General features: G+C 47.3%; 1 protein-coding gene across 1 annotated transcript in view; it reads right to left on the bottom strand.

The window, feature by feature from the left end:
* Positions 1-25,982, bottom strand: part of LOC147736607 (equilibrative nucleobase transporter 1-like) — a 569,280-nt gene that overhangs the window by 187,390 nt on the left and 355,908 nt on the right. Inside the window, exon 7 of the mRNA XM_086953785.1 lies at positions 15-151. Within this exon, the coding sequence (XP_086809911.1) occupies positions 15-151 (137 nt within the window). The remainder of the gene's footprint in view (positions 1-14; positions 152-25,982) is intronic.

The raw sequence follows: 25,982 nt of genomic DNA, 5'->3' as shown, positions 1-25,982 counted from the left end.
AAGGGAACAATCACCTCTATCCACCATGGATTCCGGTCCTTGGTCAACCTCATTCATGTTCACATCGGTGCCACGTCTGCGCCCGGCGCCATCTTGGGATTCGGCAGTTGATGCACTCAGGCTGCGCGAAGAAGGCTTTTGACAACTGATACTGCACGTATAAGAGACATACATGTTAGGAGTTAAGAAACATATCAACCAAAGCAACCCTCTGCACCCAGAGACAATTTGCATGCTATGTTCAGGGTTGGACCACCCTAAAGGGGAATCAGGCAGTGCCTCGATATGCAAATGTGGCCACTTTTTAAGCGTTCCGATTTGCTAATGGGGTCACATTTATTTTGATGCCTGGGCCTATATTCTTTCATAGTCCGACCCTGGTTATGTTATGTTTATTTTTATGGCATGCATTTTACCTGGGAGGGTATCCTGGCGCTAGAGAAGTAGGGTGCTGCCTTGCTTGTGGACTATTAAAAGAGTCAGTTTTGAGCTTTTTACAAAATTCTATGTTTGAGCTGATGGCTCTGATGTGCAGGGGGTTTGTCCCAGGCTTTGGAGCCATGAACAAGAACGCGCGCCCACAGTTATGCAAATAACATGGACCAGCAGGCCGACCAAGCAGAGGCTTCTGGTTGGTATATGGAAGATATGCAGCTGTTCAGGTATGCAGGGCCTAGATTGTGCAGGGCTTTGTAAATGTGTGTTAGGAGCTCGAAGAGTGTATTTGTGTGAACTGGGAGCCGGTGGAGGACTTGCGATGTGCGGAGAGGGAGATTAAGTGTGAGTCTGGCTGTGGTGTTTTGTGTGACCTGAAGTCTCTTGGTGAGCCGTGTGGTGAAGCGGACTGTAACAAGTGGAATATTAATTAGAGCTGATGACTACCCACCTGAAGGAATATTCACAACCCTTGCCAGGGTGAACCCCTAAAGTCACCAAATTAACCTGAGCTCAACCCTCTAACAGCTATCGCACAGAGCTGATATGTTTAAATTACAGCAATGAGTAAATTATTTATAGAGTAGCAAAACAGTAATAAAGCTGAAATGCAACACAATAATACAATTTAATTAACAAAATGGCAAAAACCGAATAAGTAGTGCCAAGAAGAACAAAGTGCCAATGACAAACAATGGTTGTGGTAGGCTGATCAATGCACAATTTGATGCGGACTGCGATGGAGCATAGGTCGATTACAACAAACAGGTTTGTCCCGGTCAAAGATTTTCGATACTGACTTTAGTCCTTTAAGTGCCAATCCACCTCAGGAGTACACTTCTAAAGCCCCCATGACCAAATGGGTTTAATTACTAACTTAGAGGGTGTTAGGCAGAGGCCACATAGCAGGGTCTAGTGCAGGTCCAGTTGCCACTGCTCAGCTGAGTGGTTGCAGGTAAAAGCCTTTTTTAACTTGTTGTGTGTCTGTAACTTTAACAGGTTGTCAAGCTTATGAGCCTTGGAGACGGTCTATTTTGTTCTAAGTTCAAGAGAACAAGTCTAGTCCTTTGAGGCTCTTTTAGGGTCTCAGCAAGTCCACACCACTTCTAATCCTTTTCAGTTCTAGGACTGGTCCGAAGTGAGTGCCTGGAGGTGCCACATTTATGCCAGCCTCAAGCTAGTGGGTGAGAATAACACCTGGGTGCATCCTAACCAATGGGGTAACATTTTCCTGGTCCAACCCAATCCACTTTGGACACTTTCAAGATGGCAAAACTCCTCAGCAACACTAAACTTGGGCTCTGAGGTTTGGGGAGCGTACAGTATTTGGACAAAATAACTAAAACAATATTGTGATACAAAAATATTTTGCCAAGAATATTGCAATTTCAGAAATATAGGAGACACGAATATCATAGGTAGAACATTTTTAGTATTCTTTAAATTTCGTTGTAAAAAATATCGATGTAGAAAATATTTCAAGTAATATGTGTCCATTTGTATATAATGTATTACATGAAGTCAAGTCTACTGAGGTACCCAACAAACTAAAGGCCAGGAGATCCCAGAAGATCAAGTCACAAGCAAACAGGGCCTTACCCAAGACACTTTTAATGGTCCGCTCCCACAGGAAAGCAGTGCATCTAATTAAGTTGAGGACACATCCCTGCCTACCTCCATCAAGAGCTGGGACAGGGTAGTTTGTCCTCCGTAATCTCCCAGTAGTGTCTTCTCCAAGGTTTCCTCTTCAACCAACCAATGAGCCGTATGTTGTATTTGGGCAGCCAAATAGTTCTGCGATAAATCACCGCCAGCTCTCTGTCCTCTATTGGTAGAGTTAGGTGGGCCATGGCCACTCTACTACAGCCCCCCACTTCAATCAGGGAAGTCAGTAAGGAGTTTAGCCTACGGAAGACAGCCAAGGGCAGCACATGAAAGGAGTGCTGGGTAACATAAAGGTACCGAGACACAAACACCCTCTTTGCAACAGCTACCTAACCCATGAGAGACAGTGGAAGTGCAGTCCAGAAGCACACAGAGGAACTCAGTCCCTCAATCACCCACTGTGTTGAATTGCTTGTACTTTTGTGAGGTATGAGTCCAGCTCCCAGTGGGGAAGCACCCCCTGTTATTCCCCTGCCCCGCAGGTAACCAGTGATCCCAATGGGTACACATGGTTCATGTGGAGACCCAATATTTCTCCAAAGGCAGTGAGGTACGATAAAATAATAAGTAAAGTATCTTCTGCATATAAAGACACCAAGTGAGTAACGCCCCCCACCTCAAACCCGCTCTCCATCATCTCTGTTGAATCACTCGCAATGGCAAACAGGAGGCGTAACAGCGGACATCCCTGCCACGTACATCTCTCTACCCCCCAGAGTGCCGAGCACCTCCGCCCCACCCGCACCCAAGCAATGGGGGTTTGGTTTACGACAAGCGTACCACGAAGCAGAATTGGGGACCAAACCCCATAGCCTCCAGGACCTCCACGAGATATTGCCACTTGACTTTTTGAAAAGCCTTAGCTAAGTATCTGGATACCACAGTTAGTTCATCATCACGATCCTTCACCTCATGCAGCACTTGCATCAGGCGCCTCAGTTTCATAATGGTTCTTCGAACCAGCATAAAGCTGTATTGATCTCTATGTATCAGATGAGTAAAGATTGGACACTGTCTGAAAGCAAGCACTTTACAAAGTATCTTGGAGTCAGTATTGAGCATCTTGAGAGGCCACATACGCTGATGGATCAGAAGGATCTCCTCCGGGTTTCAGCAGCATGGTGATGCAGCCCTCTCTCATAGATTCTGGAAGTACACCCCCTTCTCACGCCACTGAGTACGCCTTCAATAAATGCTGTCTCAACACGGATGAAAATGCCTGATAAAAATCATTGGGAAAACTATTGCATCCCGGCATCTTGCCCCCAGATGGTAGCCCCAATGCCGAGCACATCTCTTCCAATGGGAGGTCCACCTCTAGATCTCGAGACTCCAGATCCACCGGCTGCGGGAGCTGCAAGAATGCCAGAAAGGTCTTTACCGGCACCCACGTCAAATGGGCAGAATCACGGGATAACGGTTTTAAGTGATTGTGCGTTGTGTCCACTATGCCTTCCTGCGTATATACCTCAGTCCCCTGAGCAGTAAGTAGCATAGTGGGTAGCAGGCTGGATTATTGCAACTAGTTGTATTTGTGGGCCCCTTTATATATTCTGCAAGGGCTCCAAAGAATCCAAGTCTCTGTGTTTGGTTTTCAAAGCGGTACACGAGTTCGGGCCAGTCCCTATGCAGGAAAGGTTCTCTAGGTATCAACCCTCCAGGCAGCTTCGGTCATCCAATGCCTCACTACTTACGGTGCCTAGGTTTAAACGGGCCAGGCTAGGAGGTAGAGCATTTAGTGTGGCCGGCGCTCGGCTGTGGAATGGACTTCCCCAGAGCCTTAGACAGATCAGCACCCTGCTAGAATTTCGCAGGAACCTGAAAACCTGGCTCTTTCCCAAAGCCTAGCTGGAGTCCTCTATTTAGGCTCGGGCAGGTGTGACCTATGTAATCATGGTTCAGTTATTAGTCGGAAGCGCCAGGATACCTGTGGGGTGACAGTAAGCGCTATATAAGTTCTAAATCAATCATCAATCAATCAGCAGTGCTGCGGTGCAAAGTGACAGATAGTGGGGTCTCCCTCCGAAGGAGCCAAGCGAGGAGGCATACAGATCTACCCACCTCACTATGGAGAAGCTGGCAATATGATTTAATGGTTAATTGCTCCAGTTTATCTCTGATCTCCGAGACCGCTCGTAAGTCTCAATTCCCCCAACACCCCTCCCCATTCTCCGGTGCCACCCGCTGGGACCACGTGGGAGCATCTTCCTTCTGAAGGAGGTCAGACTGCAAAGTACTATGCATCCCACACAACAGACCAATACTGCACCCTAGGAGACCTACCTTCATGACCTCCCATTCAGTCACCCGAGACCGAGGTGCACCCGTTAAGTTAAAAAAGTATTTTAATGCCCCGGATAGGGTCGCCCTACCCGTGGGGTCCTCCAAGATCTCAGGGGACAAAATCCACATTCCCGGAGTTTGTCTAACCCCTCCCCATGTAAATTCACAGTATACCGGGGCATGGTTCAACAAACAGCGAGTGAAACGTAACACCTCCAGAGCATCAGAGCCCACGGAGACTGGCGTAAGAATGAGGTCAAGCCAACTAAAGGGTCAATGTGTTGTGAATAGCAAATATATTTCTTGGATAGGGGGTGCTTGGCTCACCAAACATCACAGAAACCTCAATGTATCAGGGCCTCACCCTAGTCGTTTGAGGTTTAGTACCCTGTCTCGATGGGTGTCTGTCAAGAACGCTGTCCATCACACAATTAAAATCCCCCACCCAAAGTACTCTAGTATCAATCATAGACGTGCTAACATTCTGCATCTTCCAGTAGAATGTCTTATCTTAAACACTAGGGCCATACATATTAACCAGGATTACCTCCTCACCCGCAAGCCTACACTATACCAATATGTATCTCCTCTCTACTAGGCATGGGCGGAAAATCCGTTCCGCTCGCGGATTTTTGGGAAATCCGCAATCCGCGAGATTCGCGAATCTCCCGCAAAATCCGCAAATCCGCGAGCAGCGGATTTTGCTCGCACTGCTCGCACTGTTCGCGTGAGTTCGCGCCCCGCGAATAAGTGCAAAATTGCAGAAATACGATCTTAGCAAAACTGAAAGTAACTACTTACCAGGTTCAAAAGTTCAGGCTCATCATTAGTAGCCATTTCCTGTAGTGCTTCCTGAGGGGCCCCTCCAGAGTTCAGTTGCCAGTTGAAACTATTATGTGACCCTGCTCTGAACCTCAGAATAGTTACACATATGCCACAAAGGTCCTGAATTACAGCTAAGGGAGACAAGCAGGAGCCAGGCTGGAAGTTAAAATCCATTAATCAGCCCCTAATTCATTATTGTCAGTTGGGGCAGGGCAGGTGTTGTAACTAATTTTGCAACAATGAAAGCACTTAGCAAGTGCAAAAGATCACTAATCAGGGCGCACTAAGGAAGCAGGTGCCAGCTAAAAAAATATTCTGTGACACATTAATCAGCCCCAAATTAATTCAGGTCACTTGAGGCAGGGAAGGTGTGCTTTGCTTTGCCGAAAATAATGTACACTGGACAACCAGAGGGTGTGGTGATGAAACAGAGGGTGGCATGGGTGGGCCAGAGGGTGGCATGAGTAGTCAGAGAGTGGCAGTGGTGACAGAGAGTGGCAGTGATGAAGAAGAGTGTCCCAAACAGGCTGGACACGTAGAAACAACAAGTTCGCAAAACTTGCGACCCGACAGGTAAGTTCGCAAATTGCGAAATTGTGAAAAACCCTCGCGAACTGGCAGAAACACGGGCGAACACAAAAAAAAAAAAAATCCGCAAATTCGCGGGAATTCGCGGATTTTGCGGATTGCGAATCCGCAAATCTGCAAAATTCGCGAACGCGAGATCCGCAAAATTCGCCCATGCTTACTCTCTACATTCTGCTCCATATACAACAGCGATACGGGTAACCCAGGTGCCAACCATATAAGCACCCCATGAGAGAAAGTAAAATAGTTAGCACAGTATGACTACCACACCATTTTGTTCCTAATTTGGTTGCTTCACTGTCAGTAAGGTGGGTCTGCTTCAAAAAAGCAATGTCTATCTTGCTTCTCTTAAGGAAGAAGGGCAGTCAATATAGCTTCTTATAAGAACCCAGCCCCTCCACATTCCAGGTGAGAAGCTTATACATTCCTATGGTCACATTCTAGGGATCTCCCTATGACATAAGGGAAAAAGGTGCAACATGGAACTCCTATATGAACCCAAATCAAACAAAACCTTTCCCTCCCCTCTCCCCATCCATGCATGTACTAACAAACTGTGCATGCAGGTCTACAGTGTGCGATGCATTCTGACATACAGCATCATTACTCTAGCAATCAACTGCAACTGACCCACCCCAACCGAGGACACCTCTACCACTCTTTCACTTCAGCAATCACATTTCCACACCCTACCAAGTTGCAAGCCTTGTGCCCTCCAATAATACTCTACTAGCCCCATGATCACAGGCCCAGCACAATCCCACCCTTCCCCCAATAAAGCCCACGCCAAAGTAAAGAGAACACAAGGAAGAAAACATATCAGCAGAGGGGATGCCATTCCCTTGCCAAAGAAGAACATAGTCTCACCGTTCATTTACTTACTTTAGGCTTTGACAATTAGGGACAACTGGTCTCCACTGCACTTCCAGCATCAAACAAGACCCCTGCATGTGGACAGATTCCCAGCATCCCTAGTTACAAATATTCAACAAAATCCAGGTTCATTTTGACCCCTAAGGAATGGAATGGTGTCTTGCGCAACGTCAATGTCTTGGGACTGTGTCTCCGGCATCCCACCCTCCTGCACAACACCGCTCACCAGTGTCTCAGGTACCTGCAGAACATTGTGTCCAGTAGCAGCCATCGCACCATCCTCATGAACCTCAATGTGACCAGTAGCTCCTATTGGGGGCCTGGATACATCCCGCTGGAGATGTTGCTCCCATCGTCCTCCCCCACCCTGAATGCGGCAGGGATCTGCCTCGCTATGTGAGCGGGCCAGGTGGATATCTGTTGTGTCCAGCCAGGACTAAACATCCTCAAGGCATTCGAAAAAGTGGGATTTCCCAGAGTCAGTAACACAGAGTTTGGCAGGGTATAAAAGCAAATACCTGAGATACATAGATTGTAGTTGTCTTTTTACCTGAAGAAAGGACTTGCACCTTTTGTGGAACATCTGGATATAATCAAGATAAATGGCTATGTTACAATTTTCAAATTGTTGGATGGGAGCCTCCCTTGCAGCTTTCAAGATCGCGTCTTTGTCCCTATAGTTCAGGATCTGAGCAATAAACATCCTGGGAGGGGCACCCAGTGAGGTGTTGGGGCAGTACCAGTGCCCTATGGGCCTTTTTAATGACAAAGAAATTAGACACGCCTTTAGGGGAGAAAACACTCCTCACCCAGTGCTCCAGGAAATGCTCAGCAGATGGGCCCCCCACCCATTCAGGGAAGCCCAGCAGGTGCCTATTTCTCCTGGAATGCCCCTCAGCATCCTCAACTCTATGTTCAAGAGCACTTGAGACCGTTTGCAACCTAGCGACCTGAATCTTGAATTGTTTCACTTCAGTTTGTGGGGTAGTAATCTTGGTCTCAGCGGTCTCAACTTTATCAGCTACTTCACAAATCAGCCATCAACTTAAATGGATACCCCTGCAATCTGCTGCTCCAAGGCCATTCTGCATCCCTGTATGGCCTCCAAGAGTGTGGCACGAGATGATTCCTCCTGACACTCCAATGAGGTGGCTTGGCAGGACATGGTGTACTATGTAATAGAATCTCCCTGTTGTGGCCGCTGACACACATGTTGGAAGGATGAAAGAGGAACCATACAGTACAATGTCCAAACTGTGCTTGAAGGTACCAGGAGTCCCCCTGCATTCCACCGCACAGTTAGATGCCTCAGCTTAGATCACAGCGCAACAGGTCCAAACAATGCAGGGAGTGGAGCAGGTGGCAGGTCCCAAATCTCAAAGTCATCCACTACAGTCAGCATCCTTCGTGCAGATGCCGGCAGTACTCACACACTCCGAACCTTTCTGAGTTGGCTAAAAGTATTACATCCAAAGATGCCGCAGGATCAGCCTTAGGGGCCCCGTGCAAGAGTGCCAAGAATTAAAATGCCTCAGTGGTGCCCACGGCAGTCCTCTTAAATAGGATTCATGTCTGGGGCACCCTTTTCCATTCAGGCAAGCTGCAGCTATACTTCCCACAGGGACACCCCCACACCAGTCACCCCCAGAGTAGACCTACCAGGAACTGGCCTGACTCACCGTGGTGGAGCCAGGAGGAGCTGCCAGCAGTGCCTCGCAGATGTGAAAGCGCAGCCTCCTGGTGATGGGTTTCCACCAAACAGGTAATTTTCCACTCCAGGCCCTATGTCCGCTGGTACTAATCTGTGCCTTTCTGGTGAGTGCGGCTCACTCCCAACCAGCTTCACCAGTTCAATATACCCTTTTGAGGGCCTGGGTGCCTCTCAGCCACCTCCTGTCTTAATACAGCCACCCAGCACCCCAAGACAACAATCTCAACGAGGCCACCTACCATTTATCGGGAGATTTTTGCAGCAGAGACACCATAGTCAGCGCTATCCTCCTGCTGTGGCACTAGTTAAGGGGTCCCAATGTGTGTGTCAGAAATGAGCCTGAAATCACCTGTGTCAGGGTCCAGGGCTTCTGAGAGGCCGCTTCTCACTCACAGGCTGCCTGGGCCCTGAGCGTGTTGGTGAGGATAGGGTTGCACTCAAAAGGGAGCGTGTATGTGCCTGTTTTGTGAGGTACAGGCACTCAGCACAGGTGGGCCGAGCCGCGGCCACATTCCAGTCTAGACCCAAACTTGGGGCCAGATGCTTGCCCTTAGGCCAAAATCTCTGGGCGGAGAGCAGCAGCCCCAAAAGGCTCTACTGAAACCATGGACCCTTCCAGCCTCACGTCACTCCTCCAAAGGCCGGGAGCTTGCGCCTGAACCCCTCAGTGGGGAGAAGTCATTACCCAGAGCAAACACTCCAAGCCGCTCAGGCTGAGGAGCTGTCAGATAGCAAGTGGGGTCCAGCGGAGCAGCAAGGTTGCCAGGACCCATAGGGCTATGCCAGTGCTGATTGATCTACTGCCGATAAGGGCCACAAATCAGCCCCAAACTGCTCTGCAGGTGGGGTTAAACAAGCATTTACAATGCAATGGTCTCGGCATTATTAAAGGTAGAGCTATTGGCATTGCTCATGGCATTTCTTTTTTTATAAATCATAAATAAATGGCATTGTCATTTACATTGCTAATAGCTTAATCGTTAAATAAATGGCATTGTCATTTACAATGCCAATAGCTTAATCGCTGGCAAATGCATGACCTATTGCATTTACACCCACACAGAGCCACACACACAAAGCCACACACACACACACACACACACACATACACATACAGAGCCACCCACGCAGAGCCACCCACACAGTCATTCACATAGAGCCACCTACACAGAGCCACCCTCACACTGTCAGAGCCACCCACACAGAGCCACCTACAAAAAAAGCTATCCACACAGAGCCCCACACACAGAGCCCCACACACAGAGCCCCACACACACAGAGCCCCCCACACAGAGCCCCCCACACATAGCCCCCACACATAGCCCCCCACACAGACCCTCACACACACAGAGCCCGCCCCCACACACACACACACACAGAGCCCGCCCCCCCACACACACACACAGCCCGCCCCCCCCCCCCCACACACACACACAGAGTGTTCAGAGTGGGGAAAGAGGTGGCGTTTTTTTGCTGTGCTGAGAGATGGAATCAGCCCCGGGATTCTTGAAGGGGCTACCGAATTGCAGAGACAGTGGAATTTCGACAAAGTCGGAGGCATTTAGAAACAGAAATCTATTCATACCTGGAAAGGCATGGAGTCTGCAAGTGTGTGCAAGAGAGAGCACTAGACAGAGAATGGGTACAGGCACCGATAGAGGTGACAAGGGAATCAACAGCGAGAGAAAAGAGTGTGAGTGAGAGAGGATGTGAGAGAGCCAGAGGGAACGGAGTGAGAAAAACGGAGAAATACAGAGGTGAGAGAGAATAAGAAAGACAGATTGGAGAGAGGGGTGGCGCAACAATGCACGCAAAGGGTAGGAGGGGTGAAGAGGAAAGAAAGAACGAAGGAAAGAAAGAAAAAAGCAAAAGAGAGAAAAGGCAGTCACTGTTGATAGTTCTATGGGGCATTTGATTTTGAGGGGGCCTATTTTGATAGACTGTTCTTCCCCTCAAATTTGAGCAATTTAAGATGTTACTTTCTGCTGGGGGTGGGGCTGAGGTCGCGTCCACATCCTGTGATTCTGGGCTAAAATAACTTAATCTCCTCGTACCTGAATGTGTAATGTAAATTCGGAGTTCATGTAAAGCTCTCCAATTCGAGTTCGTGCTATATAAATATGCAAAAAATAAAAATAAAAATGCCCTGGTGGGAGAGGACATGTTCTGTAGAGTCTCTCCCCCTGCCCCCCCCCGACCCCCACTCCCAGGCCCTGGTGAATGAGGGCAGATTCAGTAGAGTCTCACTCTCTGCCCTCCTCCCCCTCCCCTGCCATGGTGGGAGAGTGCAGGTTCTGCAGAGCTATGGCCGCCTCTCCCAGTAAAGCTCCCGGCGGCGGCAGGCTGTGGGCAGCCTCAAGCCCTGCGCACTGCATTAGCAGTCGGTGTCGGCGTCTGGGAGGTGATGGATGGCAGCTGTTACTTCATTAGAGCTGGTAGTCTGCTCTCTACACTGCACACTGCGGCTCAGGGAGGCCGGAGCGGCGTAGGAGACGCACCGCCTCTGCTGGGCATCCGTGGGCACCGCCCGAGGCCACTCCTGGCATCTGTGCTGTACGGGTTGTGTGCACTCCTTCACTTAATCCACCGTCTAACTGCACCCAAACACACACACATATATATATATATATATATATATACATATATATATATATATATATATATATATATTATATATATATATTCCATCCATCCATCCATCCATGTGCCGGTATCTGTGGTTGCATAATAAAGGGACTGCCTGTGAAAAGCCGGCCTCTCGCAGTTGCTTGTTCTCAGGACATGAGATTTGATTTGAAAACTTTGGGTATTCTACTAAATGAGATTTGACAATCTCAGGAAAGTCAATTAAATATATCAAATTGGTTTAAAGGAAACGCGGGAATCCATACACATCTTTGGGAATAAGATTTTTCATAGGTATTACGACAGCTGGGATACCGGGCAGTCTCTTTCAAGCTTAGACAGGAGGGGCGAGAACAGGGTTAACAAGTTTGCAGCTCAAAACATGGGCCTCTTGTGTTAATAATTTATAAGCAGGACGGAAACATAGCCTTGCAACGCCCGGGCGCGTCCTTTCTTGCCGACCAAGACCCAGGTCAGAAAGCACTGGCCAGATACCGCTCCTTCCCTTTTGGAGCCTGGGTCCTACTTCTTCCCAGACCTTCCGTCTAAAGTACCGGAGGATCCAGATCTCCAACCGGGTAGAACTTGACATCCATAAACATGTCCTCGGGGACCGTCAGCTCCTCCATGGCCTCGGCCCGCAGTTCTGTCCCCCTACCCCTGCATCAGCAGTTGCTACTTCCAGTACCCAAACACCCAGGCCTAGCGTGTTCTTTCCGTGCCACAGACTGAAGCGCCCCGCCCCCTGAAGCCACCGAACCGCCAGAGCCAGCGCGCGCCTTGGCCTGTACCATTGTGCATGCTTCCGAGGGGGAAACGGGCCATACAGCACACCTAAAGACTCACTCGGTACTGCTTTTGCTATGTAGGCACTGTATTTAACAGCGCCAAATAGCTACATATATTGCAAGTCATTTGTGGCAATTATTAATTTTGTGAATGCGTGTCTACTTTTGCGGTACAATAAATTACCCTTCTTAATGGTAAGGACGGGAAAAAGATCCCCTAGACAGGAAGATAAACAAGCCGTGAGCGTGCACTCTCCCGAACTTCCAGTGTCGGGATGTGCACGCTCACGTCCGTCTTATGCGCCCACGGAGTGGAAGGCCGGCCCAGAGGAGCGGTGGCAGCAGAAGTCAGGAGTGGCGGCTGAGGCCGCTGATGCGGTAAGTGGGGGTTGGGAGGCTCGTGTGTGTGTGTGTGTGTGTGTGTGTGTGTGTGTCTGCACGTGTGTGAGTGTGTGTGTAGAAAAAGGTAGGGCTGATGGCCTTTTTCAAAGTTGCCCGGCGCTAACCGCCTCTATACCATTCTAGTTACCAAACAAAGAGGCAGGCGCTGGAGACTGGAAGGCAGGAAACAGAAGTTTGCCTCTTTGTTTGGTAACTAGAATGGTATAGAGGCGGTTAGCGCCGGGCAACTTTTAAAAAGGCCATCAGCCCTACCTTTTTCTACAATTGGCCCCACGTTGGGCGCCAATTGTAGAAAAAGGTAGGGCTGATGGCCTTTTTCAAAGTTGCCCGGCGCTAACCGCCTCTATACCATTCTAGTTACCAAACAAAGAGGCAGGCGTTGGAGACTGGAAGGCAGGAAACAGAAGTTTTATTCCGACGGAGCAGAACACATCAGATCAGACAACAAGGTATCGTTTTGAGGTGCTCTAACAGCTTCTCTGAGGCCTGGCCTCTTATACCCTGGTTTATGACATGTGAGCACTCTTTATTGCAGAAAAGACTCTTTGAAGTATGAAAAAGACATCCCCGGAATCCCCGTTTCAGACCCACCCCTACACGTATCTACAATAGAGGTCCTCACCCCACATACAATAGGAGGGGACTATCACGCAGCTGAGTGTTCCGCCGATTCTTAGGATGTGTGCGCCTGATAGTATCCCAGGGGGTGGGGAGGCCATGATCAATAGTTGCTCCTTTGAAGAGGAGTGACTCCATACAATAGGGGGGCAATAAACTGTATCCCCCGGCTAGGTGATGGCCTGGGACTCGTGCAGATAACCGGACTCAGAGAAAGGGGTCATCAAAGGAGAGGTATGCATGAAAGGAATGGTCTGCGCGGACAATCGAGCGCAGAGGAAGAGTTTATCAAAAGAGGGGCATTCATGAAAGGAAAGGAAGTGTTGGTCAGGCGCGGGTGTGACTCCCCAGGACAGAGTCATGCGGAAGGAGAGGGTTTATGACTTGTGCATGTGAGAGCGGGGGCAGCCAGGGTGTGCAGGGGATGCTCGCAAGGTCAGGGGAGCGCGCTGGCGATCGATCGTGAACAGGAAGACCATGGTACCTAAAATAGCTGCCGTGCATATTGTACATGAATGACAAGATGGCGCAGATGATGTTCAGTTCGCAAACTAAAATTCCACATGTGTGTGTCTGCGCGTGTGTGTGTGTCTGCGTGTGTGTGTGTGTGTCTGCACGTGTGTGTATGCGTGCCTTCGGCCGGCCGGCGTAAGCGCGTCCACAGACCCCAGGCGGCTCTTACACCAGCCTGTGTCCCTTGACAGGCAACTCGGCAGCAATAGGTCTCGATGCGGAGACCTAAAAACAAGGCTACAAGCCGCTGAGGTTAAGGTGGCATAGAGGATGTTGACATTTTATGAAAGTGGGTTCCGGAGCTCCTCAATGGCACATCCAAACGGCCATCTAAGCTAGCCACACCCAGACTGTATATAGTAAAATGCACTTCTTTACCATTTAACATCATATTCAAATAGCCTTAGATTGGAGTAGGAATAGTAACTGTCACCTCTTTAGTGTCCAACACCTTCCCCCAGTATGGTTAGATTGGAGTGCGAATAGTAAATGTCACCTCTTTAGTGTCCAACACCTTCCCCCAATATGGTTAGATGGGAATGGCAAAAGTAGTAAATATCATCCCATTTGTGTCCAAAACCTTCCTCCAGTATGGTTAGGGAGGAGAATAGAAAATGTCACTCCTTTAGTGTCTAACACCTTACCCCAATATAGTTACATTGGTGTGGAAATAGTAAATGTCACCCCTTTAGTGTCCAAAGCATTCCACAAATTTGTTTACATTGGAGTGGATAGTAAAAGTTACTATTTTGGTGTTAAACACTTTCACCCATATGGTTAGATTGGAGTGGAATAGTAAATGTCACCCCTTTAGTGTCAAATACCTTCCCCAGATACGCTTAGATAGGAGTGGGAATAGTAAATGTCACCCCTTTAGTGCCCAACACCTTCCCCAAATTGATGTAGATTGGGATGGAAATAATAAAAGTCAACCCTTTAGTGTACAACACCTTTCCTCAATATGGTCAGATTGGAGTGAGAATAGTACATTTCAACCTTTTATTGTCTAACACTTTTTAAAAAATGGATTATATTGGAGTGTGATTCTCTAATTTTAGTCTAAATCATTTAGTTTCAATTGTATTTCTATGCAGTAGAAATAGTTTGTGTTATTTTATAAGTATTGTTGATGTTTAGAAAAATAGAAAATAGCTATTTGTAGGTGTATATGCATTAATATCATTAATTCAATTTTTATAGAATAAAGTCGTGACACGATTTTCTCATTTTATCTGTATCTGAAGTCTGTTTATTACATAATTTTACACTTTTATACGTACAGGCAAACACAAATCTTTGTCTATAGTCCAATGACCTATGTGCCAAGTAAGACATGGCTTCAATGTTGTTGCATTATTACTGATTTGTAAGACATCAGGGAAATGGATGCATTTTTAAAACTTAATTTGTTTGTGTATAACATCTAATGCACATATCACTTTATTAATATGATGCGTGGGCCATGATATTTTATGATTGTACACAATTAATTTCAAGTGTATCATGTGGAAATCAACTAATTTTCATATAACATATGGATAAATGCATTGTGTTAAAATGGCGCTCTCAGAAACGTTTCGATAAGGATTATATGTGAAAACATAGTCCCTTGTCGATGTTTACTTTTAGAAATGAATTGGCGCGCTTTTGTGTGTGGAAACTCTTGTTAAATAGCGGCTACTCAATCACTCCCCATCAGTGAGCAAGGACGTGAAGTCCGAAACGTGTCTGATGGCTTGCACCACAATTAAATAAATATCTTATGAAATAATTTGAAGACTGACTCGGGCTAATTATTTAAGTCTGCGTACCTGTCGGTGCAGTGAAGCACATCTGCGACAAGTTGGATTGTTATGTATATATATATATATATATATTCACTTAAAAAAACATAGGTTTCAGGCCTTATATAGTTAGGAATTAGCATTGTAAAAACCTTGCAAATTCACTTTAAAAAACCATAGGTTTCAGGCCTTATATAGTTAGGAATTAGCATTTAAAAAACCATTGAAATTGCTCCTATATAGTTAGTTATACCCGCAATCCACTGCTGATGATGTCACATATTACATCATTCATGACATGGTCAGTGACATCACTGATCACATCACTGATGATATCATTCATGTGATAATACGATGCACCTCCTCACACTCTAATATAACCATTGATACACCCAGTGTTAAATACAGACTACCATTCTTGAAACCATTGACACACCAGCTCTTCTCAGGGGGTCCCAGAAGGACCACCAAGTGCAAAAATGGTTTGGACAGTTTGGAATGTTGACAATCGACTGCCAGCCAATCAGAAACTCGCTCGCGCACGTAAGGATACAGAACTTCTATCCTACTATAGGCATCACAAAAGCTGCTAAACAAATATAGGAAAATAGGAACCTACTAAATGGACAAAATAGAACTCACTACTCATGGGACTTCAAAGACCAGTATGCCGCTGGTAGTTATGATGTTGCCACACCCACTTAGGGCGTTGTTCATTGAATAAAAACGTGCAATGAATGGAGTGGTGAGATCTTCTCCTTTTTTTCCTATGCAGAGTCCTGATGAAGAGGCGTTCCCGCCTTGAAACGAGTCGACATGGAAATGATACGAAGAAGGATGTTTTCGCGTGTGACAGAAAGGCACGCATGCCGGAGGTGGGGAGAGTGCTGCGTGCCTTCTTGGACCGGAGGGGTCTTAGGTGGAACATTGTTGCGCGGCTTCCCCTAGCCGCGGAGAAGAGCACCATCTTCTGTTCTGGCTGAAACAGCAGCGGAGCGCAGAGAGGCCGAGGAGAGGAACGGTTCCTTTGTGCCAGGCGCACTCTCCTGGGGCGATCAATACAGGCGATACAGAACTTTTATCCTACTATAGGAATCACAAAAGCTGCTAAACAAATATAGGAGAATAGGAACCTACTAAATGGACAAAATAGAACTCACTACTCATGGGACTTCAAAGACCAGTATGCCGCTGGTAGTTATGATGTTGCCACACCCACTTAGGGCGTTGTTCATTGAATAAAAACGTGCAATGAATGGAGTGGTGAGATCTTCTCCTTTTTTTCCTATGCAGAGTCCTGATGAAGAGGCGTTCCCGCCTTGAAACGAGTCGACATGGAAATGATACGAAGAAGGATGTTTTCGCGTGTGACAGAAAGGCACGCATGCCGGAGGTGGGGAGAGTGCTGCGTGCCTTCTTGGACCGGAGGGGTCTTAGGTGGAACATTGTTGCGCGGCTTCCCCTAGCCGCGGAGAAGAGCACCATCTTCTGTTCTGGCTGAAACAGCAGCGGAGCGCAGAGAGGCCGAGGAGAGGAACGGTTCCTTTGTGCCAGGCGCACTCTCCTGGGGCGATCAATACAGGCGATACAGAACTTTTATCCTACTATAGGAATCACAAAAGCTGCTAAACAAATATAGGAAAATAGGAACCTACTAAATAGACAAAATAGAACTCACTACTCATGGGACTTCAAAGACCAGCATGCCGCTGGTAGTTTTGATGTTGCCACACCCACTTAGGGCGTTGTTCATTGAATAAAAACGTGCAATGAATGGAGTGGTGAGATCTGCTCCTTTTTTTCCTATGCAGAGTCCTGATGAAGAGGCGTTCCCGCCTTGAAACGCGTCGACATGGAAATGATACGAAGAAGGATGTTATCGCGTGTGACAGAAAGGCACGCATGCCGGAGGTGGGGAGAGTGCTGTGTGCCTTCTTGGACCGGAGGGGTCATTGGTGGAACATTGTTGCGCGGCTTCCCCTAGCCGCGGAGAAGAGCACCATCTTCTGTTCTGGCTGAAACAGCAGCGGAGCGCGGAGAGGCCGAGGAGAGGAACGGTTCCTTTCTGCCAGGCGCACTCTCCTGGGGCGATCAATACACGCGATACAGAACTTCTATCCTACTATAGGAATCACAAAAGCTGCTAAACAAATATAGGAAAATAGGAACCTACTAAATGGACAAAATAGAACTCACTACTCATGGGACTTCAAAGACCAGCATGCCGCTGGTAGTTTTGATGTTGCCACACCCACTTAGGGCGTTGTTCATTGAATAAAAAAACGTGCAATGAATGGAGTGGTGAGATCTGCTCCTTTTTTTCCTATGCAGAGTCCTGATGAAGAGGCGTTCCCGCCTTGAAACGCGTCGACATGGAAATGATACGAAGAAGGATGTTATCGCGTGTGACAGAAAGGCACGCATGCCGGAGGTGGGGAGAGTGCTGTGTGCCTTCTTGGACCGGAGGGGTCATTGGTGGAACATTGTTGCGCGGCTTCCCCTAGCCGCGGAGAAGAGCACCATCTTCTGTTCTGGCTGAAACAGCAGCGGAGCGCGGAGAGGCCGAGGAGAGGAACGGTTCCTTTCTGCCAGGCGCACTCTCCTGGGGCGATCAATACACGCGATACAGAACTTCTATCCTACTATAGGAATCACAAAAGCTGCTAAACAAATATAGGAAAATAGGAACCTACTAAATGGACAAAATAGAACTCACTACTCATGGGACTTCAAAGACCAGCATGCCGCTGGTAGTTTTGATGTTGCCACACCCACTTAGGGCGTTGTTCATTGAATAAAAAAACGTGCAATGAATGGAGTGGTGAGATCTTTTCCTTTTTTTCCTATGCAGAGCCCCGATGAAGAGGCGTTCCCGCCTTGAAACGCGTCGACATGGAAATGATACGAAGAAGGATGTTATCGCGTGTGACAGAAAGGCACGCATGCCGGAGGTGGGGAGAGTGCTGTGTGCCTTCTTGGACCGGAGGGGTCATTGGTGGAACATATATATATATATATATATATATATATATATATATATATATATATATATATATATATATATATATACACAAAACCAAAGGGGTGCCCCAATGAGGATGTCACACCCGGAGGGGTCAACGCACACAGCAGCAGGTAGCAACAGTTGCAGCTTCTCTCATAGCTTTCACCAATAGCCAGACGCGTTTCAAGCAGTTGTCGCTCTTCTTCAGTGGATAAATGAACACAGACACAGCTGCGTGTTATGAAGCATATTTATTGCAATACACAGTCCCGTCCTTTTGGGCGCAAGGCATCCTGGATAATGTAGTTCATCAAATTGTTGCCAAGACCGTAGCTTCCATAAACAAGCATTTACAATGCAATAGGTCTCCCAGCATTAAAGTTTGAGTTATTGGCATTGTGTATGACAATGCGTTACATAACATTTTTAGTAAACTTTGAATTGGTAAGCAGTAAGAGTGTGTGCAAGAGTATGCTGTTCTTGAAAGCAGTGTGGTAGAGAGTGCAGGAATTTGGGTGACCTGAGCAATGTGGATGGGGTGAGATTACAGGAGTCAGTGTAACTCGACAAAATGTGTTTAATTCTGTCAAACTGCATTGGCTTTGGTGAATATTTGTCCTGTACATGCCCACCTCATCTCCAACCTACAATATCAATGGTTATCAAGTGCAAGTACTCACTGATTTTGCCAACAAGCAAATAGTCTTAAGAAGTCAATACTCAATGTCCATTTTCACACCACTGCTTCAGTACACTGACTAAAAACAAATTCAAAAGGTTTCTAGAAGTACATAGTGCAATGGGAGTTGGTCTATTGCCAAAGTTTATTGTCCGACTACCTAATGCTAGCAACATGTTAAATCTTTAAGAAGCGGGTTGCTAACTGCATCTATAAGCATACATACTGTGATGGGGAATCCTCTCAGATTTCAATAGTACCCTCCCCATCTTTAGGCCAAGCCTGGGCAGCGCATGCGCTGCGAGGCAAGCTGTATTCAGGCAGGGACTTGAAGCTCCACCCGTATTTTTAATTGGTTTGTTTCATTGTTCACTGTAAACTGTGGCTGTTCATTGGTCAATAGGATTAGTAGGCCCTCCTTAGTACAGCCTTGTCTCAGTTTGTAACCTCCCATGGTGACAACCCTGGTTACGTGTGTTGTTACTCTGTAGGCTTTCATTACAGCCTCCAATCACTATTTTCTCAAATAGCTTTGTCCTGCCTGTTGTCAGGACACGCTCTCTCCTAACCATTTTTATTATTTATTTTTATAGCACGGGAGCCGAGCGCATTTACAATGCAATAGGTCTCGCATCTGCGAGAGTTTAAGCTATTGGCATTGTAAATGACAACGCCTTTTATTGGCAAAGCTCAATCTCTCGTAAATGCGAGACCAATTGATTTGCAAATGCTAGTGTCAACGAATGGTCGGACTACAACCCTGAAAATACAGATACGTGTGTGTATACAATTCTTGTTGGGCGGACGAATGCATTGGGTCACAAATTAACCCACGTCTTGCAGGAACATTCCAATAAGCGTTAGTTTAGTAGCCTTATTCTGTAACGCAAATCCTCTGATAAGTCATTTACAATGCCAATAGCTTAAACTCGCACAGATGCGAGACCTATTGCATTGTAAATGCGCTCGGTGCCCGTGCTATAAAAATAAATATTAATAAAACCGGGTAGCCTGATGTGTGTCGCTACAAAGTCACAAATAAAGCACTGAAAATAACAGTAAAATGTATATACTATATGGCTGTGTAGTTTTTCAGTGTGCTATCCAATTAAAAGTTTTTGTCTGCTACAGACGTGTCAAAATATTTGTACACATACCCTGAATCACGAGCCAGCACTGGCAAAGAGACCAAAACGTGCCAGACCGCACATACGAGAAAGGTATATTCATCAAGCAGGACAAAGATAGCAGTATGGCTACTGAACGTTAAGTGTTTCTATAGAACGCTAGCGGTTACAAATATGTCTGCAGTGTACAACTGACGGAACTAAACTAAATTTGTGAAATAGCATTTCTTAAAAGCTATAGAACTCCTGATTCCAAGTGGAAAGGCGTCGCGGAGCTTGCACTTTAGACACGGCTTTTTTAAACCGTTGATTGTAATTGAGGGCGGTGCTCGCTCTCTACTGTACTGTCGGGTGCCCGGAGGCGATGTCCATTGCCATGTACAATAGTTTTGTAAGCAAAAAAACGCCTGGGTAGCGTAATGCACACAAAGAAGCAGGAATGGCTCGCCGAGGCGCCCTCTCCATGACAGCCGCTCCGCCGCGGAGCTCTCTAGCGCGGTGCCCCGCCCAGGTGGAGGTGCTCGGGCCGCCCGAACTTCACTGATGCTTCCCGGGCCGCCTGCTCCATAAAGTTCCTCCCCGCCTGACAGCACCACAGGGCGCGCCCAGCCCTAGCCAGCTGGAGATGTGAACAGGACTGGAGTCGGTGTCCAGACTTCCGCAGAGGAGAGCCGCCCGGCCTCTACGCTGCGTCAGAAGCGCGTCGCGTCCCGTGACCTCCTTCAGAATTCTTTCTGGCGTGCAACACAGTCCCGCCACTCGAGTGCTGGTGACGCAGGGCTCCCATGCCCGAGGGAGAGCCCCGCGGAGTCTGCAGAAGTCCACAAAGCCGGTAAGTGGGGCTTAGTTGGAGGGGGGAGGGGGGGGTGCGCTTGTGTGTGGGTGCGCGCTTGTGTGTGTATATGCGTGCGGCGGCGTGTGTGCGGAGGGGTTTCTCTGTATGTGTGTGTGCGTGTGTCTCTGTTTGTGCGCATGCGTAAGGGGAAGGGGCTGTGTGGTACAGCTTTCCAGGAGAGGAGACAGGAGCTGGCCACAGCGAGCGCGCGTTCGCGTGCGCGTGGCCCGCTCCATTCCCCAGCGTGCAGCCAGCTCCTGTCCCCTCTCCTGGGAAGCAGAGTCGCTCACAATAGGTCTCTGGCGAGACCGCGCTTTCGCGCAGGTTCAACGCTAGGAGACCTAAAAACCCCAGTGGGTGCAGCTGCCTCTCATGAAAAATATCACCAAGTGGTGATAGTCTAGCCGCGAGGAGGTCCCACTGCCTGAAAGGGCGGATCCTTGATGCTCGCAAACGCGGGCTCTACCAGGAGCGGAGGGGGCCTAGCTGCGAGGAATTATTGGCAGCAGCACAGCGTTTTCTCCATGTGCCATCACCCACTTGGGGAGAGACATTGTTTTGATCATTCCACTTGGTGATATTTTTCATGAGAGGCAGCTGCACCCACTAGGGTTTTTTATGGAAGCTACGGTCTTGGCAACAATTTGATGGCATACCAAGGCAAGAAAGATGGCACTTTCCCACAATCATGCATTTGTGTATTTTCGTCATTTGCAGTCAAAATATATACACATGCATCGATGAATATGAACACTCACCGCCATCAAGAAGACCGCCGCTGGCCCATTGGAAACCTCGTAATAGGGCGGGCAGGAGATCACAGACTGTAGCGGTCGGGAAGTTGGACCGCCAAACTTGTAATCAGGCACTTTTCTTTATGGTTTCTACATACTTTGGATTGCTTTAAGGGATTTTTATTGGATTCGTTTTATTTTTGTATTTTTTGGTCCTTTCTGGACAATAGTGTTCCTGTTTTTGACTACATGGATACACAGGAAGATCTGCAGCTACAGAACAGTAAGTTTTATTAATTTCATTTCTTTTGGAGTGGGAAATGTGATACTATATTGTTTGTGTAAATGTTAGGGATTGCTATTTGCAATTGTGTGCTTTATATGTTGTAATTAAAGTGGTGGATTGAGTTCTTTTTTGCTTTCTTGGTTGGTGACAGTTATTTTTTTAATTGAAATAATCTATATAATATTTTATGATCTTACTTTTCTTTAATATTGGAATTCTATACTTTTTTTGACTAATGTAATAAGGAAAATGCTACTTACCAGTATGCATCTGTTCTTGGCATGTAGAGCTGCCGAGTACTACACTTTTGCATTAGATCGCCACCTGGTGTTGGGCTCGGATTATTGCATGTTGTTGTCGTCTTGGAAGAAGTCTTTGTAGTCACGAGATCGGGGACTCTTCCCTTGGACGATAGTGCGCATGGGCATAAGCTCCATCCTTACATTGTTTTTCGCCATGATGGGAAATGATGGAGTTAGTAGAAGTAAAGAAAAGAGATGTCCATGCGTGTGCATCCAAGTAAGATGAAAAAACTGGAACAGATACAGGTCCCGGGGGGGCGGGAGGGCGTGTAGTACTCTGCAGGTCTACATGCCAAGAACAGATGCATACTGGTAAGTAGCATTTTCCGTTCGAGGAATATGAGCTGCTGATACTACACTTTTGCATCGATTGTGCAGCAGTGTCTCCCCTAACGGTGGTCACCTGTATCCGTTGCAGTAGTTTGAAAGAGAGTTTTGAGGACAGCTTGGCCTACTGCAGCTTGCTGCTTGGCTTGCACATCAACACAGTAGTGTTTGGTGAAGGTGTGTGTTGTAGACCATGTCGCTGCCTTGCATATGTCTTCTAGGGGGATGTTCCCTAAGAAAGCCATAGAGGCTCATAGTTTGCGTGTGGAGTGCACTCTAAGAGGAACTGTTAATGTACGTTTTGCTTTTTGATAGCATATTTGTATACATTTTACAATCCACCTTGCAATTCCACCCGTAGAGATCGGGTTGCCTTTATGAGGTGGAGAGAAAGATACAAACAATTGTTTTGTTTTTCGAAAAGATAAAGTGTGTGTAAAGCTCTTTCTGCTACAGAGTCAGGGTTTCGAAAAAACAAAGGTAACTCTACAGATTGGTTTAAATGAAAAGGAATAATGACTTTCGGTAGGAATTTAGGATTAGTTTTTAGAACCATCTTGTTACGATGTAGTTGTAAAAATGGTTCTTGTATTGTGAAAGCTTGTATCTCACTTACTCTTCTAAGAGAGGTAATAGCAATAAGGAAAGCTGTTTTCTATGTGAGAAATTACAGTTCACATTTGTGTAATGGTTCAAAAGGTGGGCCTATTAGTCTTGTAAGAACAATGTTTAGGTTCCATACTGGAGAAGGTGGTAACCTAGGAGGAATGATTCTTTTTAATCCTTCCATAAATGCTTTCATAGCATGCACTCTAAAAAGACAGATGTTGTCTGTTCTGTAAATATTCTGCAATTGCTGAAAGGTGCAGGCGTATGGATGAATATGCCAAAGTACATCTTTGTAAATGTAGAAGGTAGCAAATGATATTCTGGATGGAAGCATCCAGGGGATCAATCGGTTTATTGTTGCAATAAATGGCAAACCGCTTCCATTTAGCAGCATAGCAAGCTCTAGTAGTAGGTCTCCTGGCCTCTTTAATGATGTTCATACAGTCTGGAGGTAGGTTAAGGTAACCAAACTCTAAGCCCTCAGGAGCCAGATTGCCAGATTCAGTTGATTTGGGTCTGGATGTCTGATGTTTCCATGGTTCTGCGTTAGCAGAGATGGGGTCAGGCGTAACTTTTGATGTGGAACTAGAGAGTTCCAGCAGTGTGGTGAACGGCGTTTGGCGTGCCCATGTGGGAGCTACCAGGATTCATTTGAGAGACTGTTGTCTGAGCTTGCGTACTACTAATGGTATTAGTGGTAGTGGCGGAAAAGCGTACGCAAATCTGCCGGACCAATTCATCCATATCGCATTGCCCTTGGATAGCTGGTGTGGGAACCTGGCGGCGAAGGTTGGGCATTTTGCGTTTTCGTGTGTGGCGAACAGATCTATGTCTGGATGACCCCACTTGTGAAAGAATGGTTGAAGAACTTGCTGATGTAGTTCCCATTCGTGAATTTGTTGTGACTGCCGACTCAACAGATCTGCTATCTGATTGTGAACTCCTGGAAGGTGCTCTGCTAACAGATATGTTTTGTGGAATGGCCCATCTCCAAATGTTCTATGCGAGCTGGGACAGTTGTAGAGAGTGTGTCCCCCCCTGTTTTTGTATATAATACATAGCTGTCATGTTGTCCGTCTGGATTAAGACAGCTTTGGCTTGTACTTGTACTTGAAATGTTTTGAGTGCTAAGAATATTGCTAGCAGCTCTAGGAGGTTGATATGGAGCAGTCTTTGTTGAGTGGTCCATTGCCCTTGAGTTGTATGATGTAAGAGCGGCTCCCCATCCTGTGAGAGATGAGTCTGCTGGGAGTAATATTTGTGGAACTGGTCCGAGGAACGGCCGCCCTTTTGTCAAGTTTTTGGTGTTCCACCACTGTAGAGAGCGATGTGTGCGGCTGTCTACCAACACCAGGTCTGTTAGTTGACCTTGAGCTAGAGTCCACTGTTGTGCTAGACATTCCTGTAACGGACGCATCTGCAATCTTGCTTATGGTACTATGAAGATGCAAGATGCCATCATGCCTATCAGTCTCATGAACACTCTGGCTTGCAGAGATTGTTGTTGTTGGAAGACTGTGACTAAGGCTTGAATGCTCTGTATCCTTGCTGGACTGGGATAAGCTAGAGCTGTAGACGTGTTTATTGTAGCCCCTAGATACTGATGTATATGAGAGGGCTGCAGGTGCGACTTGGTGTAGTGGATTGTGAACCCCAAGTTGTGCAACGTTTGAATTGTCTAATGTGTGTGTTGAACACACTGATTGAATGACTTGGCTTTTATGAGCCAATCGTCTAGATAAGGGAAGACATGTATTTGTTGTCTCCTGAGATGTGCTGCTACTACTGCTAGGCACTTTGTGAATATTCTTGGTGCTGTTGTAACTCCGAATGGAAGGACTTTGAATTGATAATGTTGTCCTTCCAGTACAAACCTTAGATACTTCCTGTGAGCTGGATGCATAGGAATGTGTAAATAGGCGTCCTTTAGATCTAGTGTTGTAGGGAAATCGCCTTGTTGCAGCAGTGGGAGCACTTGTTGTAAAGTGATCATATGGAAATGATCTGATTGTATGTAGTGATTGAGGGGCCTGACGTCGAGAATTGGCCTTAGGGTCCCGTCCTTCTTGGGTATTAGAAAATACAGCGAGTAAACCCCTGTTCCTTGGTGTTGTAAAGGAACTATTTCTATTGCATCTTTTTGAAGAAGTGACAGGACTTCTTGTTTGAGCAGAGTAAGGTGTTCTGTAGACATTGGACGCTGCCTGGGTGGTATGTGTGGAGGGGTTGCTGTAAGTTCCAGGCAGTAGCCATGCTGGATAATTTGTCTTACTGTGACGAGGAGGACCCGGACTCGGGCCCTCCAGGCTTACCTTTACCTGTGTCCCCTCTTTTTGCACAGCATACCGACACATGGAAGACGACTGAAGACTGGTTCAACCCCACACAGGACACTGAGGAGCCGTGTTTCTTTAATTGGGCGGAGTTGGACCCGGAGCCCGCCCACCAGCCGGAAGTAAAGCAACGCCCAAAACACACGCAGGTGTGTGTTACACCTGGAGGGAGCGGAGAGTGGTGGCGTGAGGAAGGATCGGAGTGGCGGACGGAGGACGGAGAACCAAGGAAGAAGATTGCGAGCGAGGAGGAGGACGGGAGAGCAGCGGAGGAGGACGGGAGAGGAGAAGAGCGTAGACCATCGGCAGAAGGAGGCGGGAGAGCAGTGGAAGAGGACGGGAGAGGAGAAGAGCGTAGAACATCGGCAGGAGGAGGCAGGAGAGGAACAGCGGAGGACGGAGGCAGGAGACGAGGAAGGCAGCGCATCACTGACCTGCGGAGCAGAGGGGCGAAAGAACCGAGACGACTGCGACAAGCTGGGAGGCCAACGGGAAGGCGCATCGCCCAGCCACACTTCCCACGAACTGTGGCTAGAGCAGGTACGGTCACGGTTCACGGGGTGGGCAGGGCGTAAGTGGGGCAAACCACCGTGAGACGATACACCTGACCATCTGTGCACCAAAACCCCACCCTTC

The sequence above is a fragment of the Lissotriton vulgaris genome, chromosome 1_2 (assembly GCF_964263255.1).
Source record: "Lissotriton vulgaris chromosome 1_2, aLisVul1.2, whole genome shotgun sequence".
Taxonomy (NCBI): domain Eukaryota; kingdom Metazoa; phylum Chordata; class Amphibia; order Caudata; family Salamandridae; genus Lissotriton; species Lissotriton vulgaris.
The sequence above is the reverse complement of the archived record's forward strand: the minus strand, read 5'-3'. Positions and strand labels throughout refer to the sequence as shown.